Source organism: Chrysochloris asiatica, unplaced genomic scaffold (genome assembly GCF_000296735.1).
Source record: "Chrysochloris asiatica unplaced genomic scaffold, ChrAsi1.0 scaffold00116, whole genome shotgun sequence".
Taxonomy (NCBI): Eukaryota; Metazoa; Chordata; class Mammalia; order Afrosoricida; family Chrysochloridae; genus Chrysochloris; species Chrysochloris asiatica.
Window position 1 is genome coordinate 7,483,537 of NW_006408634.1, and position 4,830 is coordinate 7,488,366.

At 48.2% G+C, this 4,830-nt stretch overlaps 1 protein-coding gene across 1 annotated transcript in view; it reads left to right on the forward strand.

Annotated features, from left to right (window-relative positions):
• The window catches only part of FCGRT (Fc fragment of IgG, receptor, transporter, alpha), a 12,719-nt gene extending 9,193 nt beyond the window's left edge, over positions 1-3,526 (forward strand). Inside the window, exons 4-6 of the mRNA XM_006868411.1 lie at positions 1,815-2,087; positions 2,899-3,015; positions 3,417-3,526. Of these exons, the coding sequence (XP_006868473.1) occupies positions 1,815-2,087; positions 2,899-3,015; positions 3,417-3,526 (500 nt within the window). The remainder of the gene's footprint in view (positions 1-1,814; positions 2,088-2,898; positions 3,016-3,416) is intronic.
• Positions 3,527-4,830: the final 1,304 nt, after the last annotated feature.

Here is a 4,830-nt window from a genome sequence, read left to right on the forward strand (position 1 = left end):
TTGTAGGGCTTAGCTCACCGCTTCATTGCTGTTTTTCCCTCACTTCCCCTTATCGGTGTCGAGCGTCCAATGCCTCTCTCTTGATTCATGTAGCTTTAGAGTAGGTTTGGATACGTTGTGGTGTAAATTCTTCAGCCTTACTTTTCTTCTTAAATATTGCCTTGGTTATTTTGTTATTGTTGTTAAGTGCCACTGAGTTGGTTCCAACTCATAGCGACCCTGTATAGAGTTTCCAAGGAGCGGCTGGTGGGTTTGAACCACCAAGCTTGTGCTTAGCAGTTCAGTGTTTCTCCTACAGCATCATACAAGGACGCCTTGGTTATTTTAGGGCATTAGTATTTCTATGTACATTTTAGAATTGGGCTTATCAACTTCTACCAAAATAATCATGTTGAGATTCTGAATGTGATTGAATTGTATCCATAGACTTCTTAACAATATTAAATCTTCTAATCTACCAACATGGTAGATCTCTTCACAAATCTCATTCTTCTATAATTTTTCTCTGTAATATTTTATAGTTTTCAAGAAAGTGGTTTTATATACCTTTAGTTATGTTTATTCCTAAATTTCTTGTTAAGTGCCATCGAGTAATTTCTGACTCATAGTGACCCTGTATAGGGTTTCTGAGGAACATCTGCTGAGTCTGAACAGCCAACCTTGTGGTTCAAACCGACCTTGTGGTCTAGTGATTATCCTACAGTGCTACACCAGGACACCTTTATTCCTAAGTAGCTGGGGTTTTGTGTTTTTTTTGTGTGTGTGTGTTATGTTAAGTGTAAATGGGTTAAAAAACTAATCTAGGTAGGGCAATAGGTTTGCACTTGGCTACTAATGTAAAGATTGATGGTTTGAACCCACCTAGTGGAAACACAGAAGTCCTGGCAATCTGTTTCCTTGAAAATTACAGCCAAGAAAATCTGTGTCTTATCAAGCTGTTCTACTCCAACCCATGGGATCAGGATGAGCTGTTCTACTCCAACCCATGGGATCAATGTGCTGTCACAGCAAAGGGTTGGTTGTGGGTTCGTAGCTAATTTATGTTGTTAAGTGCCATCAAGTCACTTCTTACTCATAGTGACCTGTATAGAGTTTCCAAGGAGCAGCTAGTGAGTTTGACCCACCAACCTTACTATTCAAAGTGACCTTGCAGTCCATTGCTTATCCTACAGGGCCACACCAGCACTCCAAGAAGTACTATATGTATAGATACTTCTGTTGTATGCAAGGATCCCAGGTGGCAAAGTGATTAAACCCTGAAAGCTTGGTGGTTTGAATTCACCAGCCCTCCATACAGACAAAGGTGCTTACACCCTACGGAGCAGTTCCATTCTGACTTGGATTTCACTCGATGGCAACAGATTTGTGTTTTTTTCTCATTTATTTTTAATATGTCTGTTAGGCATGGTGCTGTAGGATCAGTACTGGACTGCTAACCCCAAGATTTGTGGTTCAAACCCACCAGCCACTCCTCTGGAGAAAGATGAGGCTTTCTGCTCCAGTAAAGATTTACAGTCTCGGAAAGCATAGATAGGGTCTCTGTGAGTCCGAATCGATTCAATGGCAGTGGGATTGTTTTTATTTCTTTGTTTGATGGAAGGAAAAAAATGGATGAGAGGTGGTGTTCCACAGGTTGGGATGGTGTCTGTCCCCCTGGAATGGTTCCCCCCTTTATCCACTAAGTTCTTCTGCTTCAGCACAGTGCAGGGTACACCCTGTAGATGTGGTGGAAGAAATGGGGGCTCCCTGCCCTGGGCCCAGCCCTGTGTGTCCCCAGGCTTGGCACTCAGGTCTGTCCACGTGTTTGTCTGCAGAGCCGCCCTCCATGCGTCTGAAGGCCCGGCCCAGCAGCAGCCCTGGCTTCTCTATGCTCACCTGCAGTGCCTTCTCCTTCTACCCCCCGGAGCTACAACTGCGATTTCTTCGGAATGGACTGGCATCCGGCTCTGGAGAGATCAACTTCAGTCCCAATGGCGACGGCTCCTTCCATGCTTGCTCCTCACTGCAAGTCAAAAGTGGCGATGAGCACAATTATTGCTGTGTTGTGCAGCACGCAGGGCTGCCAAAGCCCCTCAAAGTGCAGCTCGGTGAGGGCTGGCTGGCGAACCTCTGAATTCCCAGTGGTCCACTGCTGTGATAGGTTGTCCTGAATCTGACTGACTTGTGCCCAGGGCCCACTGCTAGGGAGTCAATTCTGACTCCCAGTGACCCTAGAAGACAGCAGAACCACCCCATAGGGTTTCCAAGACTCTAAATCTCCTATGGAGCGGCTGGTGGGTTTGAACTGCTAATCTTTTGGTTAGCAGCTGCATGCTTAACCACTGCACCTCCAGGACTCCTTGCCTTATACTCAGCTACTGCCTACTCTTGCAAAGCATGATATAACCTTCTATCCTGTGCTGCGTGTCCTCCCTAAGGCTGCTGATGCTGGTAGGCCCCATTGAATCTGACCACCTATTGACCAGTGTGATCAGTCCTCTCTGAGTCTGCTGCTGGTCCTTCCTGAGGCCAGCCACCTTCCATCTTGCTGCTGCTGTTCTTCACCAAGTCTGGCCTATCATTGTCCGCTTCTGCCGGTCCTTGCCAAGACTGACCATCTACTACCTTGCTACCATCAGTCTTCCTGAATCTGATCTTCAGCTGTTCTCTGCAGGCCTGTCCTCCAAGGTGGAACGCCACAGGTCCCTTGGCTAATCTGCCCAGCCTTCCTGCCTATGGCTGGTTCTCCCATCCATCCTGGGGATTCCCTGACCAATTCAGGACACCCCTGATGGCTTTCCACCCCTAGATTGTTGGTGTGGGGAATTTCCAAGGTGAGAGGCACAGGAACCCCAGTTCCCTGGCCTGACTCCTGGGGGCGAGGGTCCATTCACCATCCCTTACCTTTTCTGGCTGCAGAATCGTCATCCAAGTCTGCCATGCCTCTGGTGGGACTCTTCATCGGCTTCCTACTGCTCATAGTGGGAGTCACAGGAGGAGCTGTGCTGTGGAGGAGGATGAGGACCGGGCTGCCAGGTGGGGGGCAGGAAGAGGAGGAGCCCCAGAGAGGGGGGCAGAGACCCAGAGACAGAGAGAGGGACAAAGACCCAGAAAGAGAGGCTATAGAGACTCGGGGGAGGAGGGGGGGAAGGCCCAGAAAGGGAGGGGCACTGAGACCTAGAGAGAAGGGGTACGGAGACCCAGAAAGAGAGGATATAGAGACTTGAGGGGGTGGAGGGAAGAAAAAGACTCAGAAAGAGAGGATATAGAGACTTGAGGGGGTGGGGTGAGAAAAAGGCCCAGAAAGGGAGGGACACTGGCCCAGAGAGACCCAGAGAGAAAGAGGGTATAGAGACCCAGAGAGAGAGAACATGGAAGAAGGGTGGACAGAAAGAGGGTCTCACAGAGTCTTAACGACCCCCTATTCCTCTCTTCAGCCCCTTGGATCTCCTTCCGAGGTGACGATGTTGGAGCTCTCATCCCCACGCCTGGCCTGCCGCAGGAGGCTGACTCTCAGGATCCCAATGCACTTCTAGATGCTGCCTGAGCCACCTCCATCCTGGCTGCCACCAACTAATGTCACCAGGGCCCTTTTCATGCTGTGAGACCTCAGAAAGGAATCCTGGCATCTCTGAGCCTCCAGGAGGAGAACGGGCCCAATGTCCACCCTCTGGACCCCTCTGCCAATGGTTTCTCAGTTTCCCCTCCTGATATATAGAGCTGTCTTCCACCTCCACGTATAATATAATTTGGGGCCTGAATTGATTGTGTTCTCATCATTTGCAAACTTAAGGAGGCAGGTGATAGAAGACCTGGACTCCAAATCTCACCTGCAGTTAACTAACATGTCAAGTGGAATCTGACAACTTCCAGAGTATATACCAGCTTGCACATTTTTCATTCATAGCTTCCGCAAATCAAGTGCCTATACTTTGCCAGGTATTTGGAGAAGTTCTTGGTTGAATCTGACCTGAATCCCTCTTGATGGAGCAGAAGAGAATTGCTCCCTCTTTAAGAGAAGGGGGTTGATTTTCTTCTGTTATCAGGGTGTGTGTGTATGAGTGGGGGGCCTTACCTTTCAACAGAGGGTCCTTGTCTTTGTTAACCAACAAGGGTTAGGTTAGAAAGACAGAGTTTCACATGAGCAAGAGATTTAAAGAAAGATATTGAGAGGAAAAGACTTGGTCAGAGGAGATGAGGAGGGCCCTAAGGTAACGCTAACCCTCATCTTTCTGAATAGAGATTTGCTGGGGTTGTAGTAGCATTGTTGTTGTTGTTGTTGTTAAGTGCCATTGAGTCGGGTCCGACCCATAGCGACCCTGTACAGGGTTTCACTATGTAGTAGCATAGTGGTTACAAATCAGGCTGTGAACCGCAAGGTCAGCAGTTCAAAACTACCAGCTGCTCCGCGGGAGAAAAGACTATGCTCCTGTAAAGGTTTACAGCCTTGGAAACCCTGTTCAGGGTTGCTATGGGTCAGAACTGACTCGAAGGCACTTTACAGCAATAGTAGTAGCGCTATAGGATAAGCACTGGACTGCTAACTGAAGGGTCAGTGGTTCAAACCCACCAGCTGCTTCTTGGAAACCCTATACACTGGGTCTCTATGACTCAGAACTGACTTGACAGCAGTTAATAGCAACAACAAAAGATTTTATTTGGGCAGAGGAGTTATGTTTATGCATAGGGGTGGGCAGGAATTTCCAGGAAGTGGCCCATTTAAGAGGGGCCATGGTAATTGGATACTTGCTACTTTTACAGCTTGTTTTCAAGCTGGATTCCATCTCAAAGGCTTCTGGTAAGGGCTTGTTGTTGTTGTTAAGTGCCGTCGAGTCGGTTCCGACCCATAGC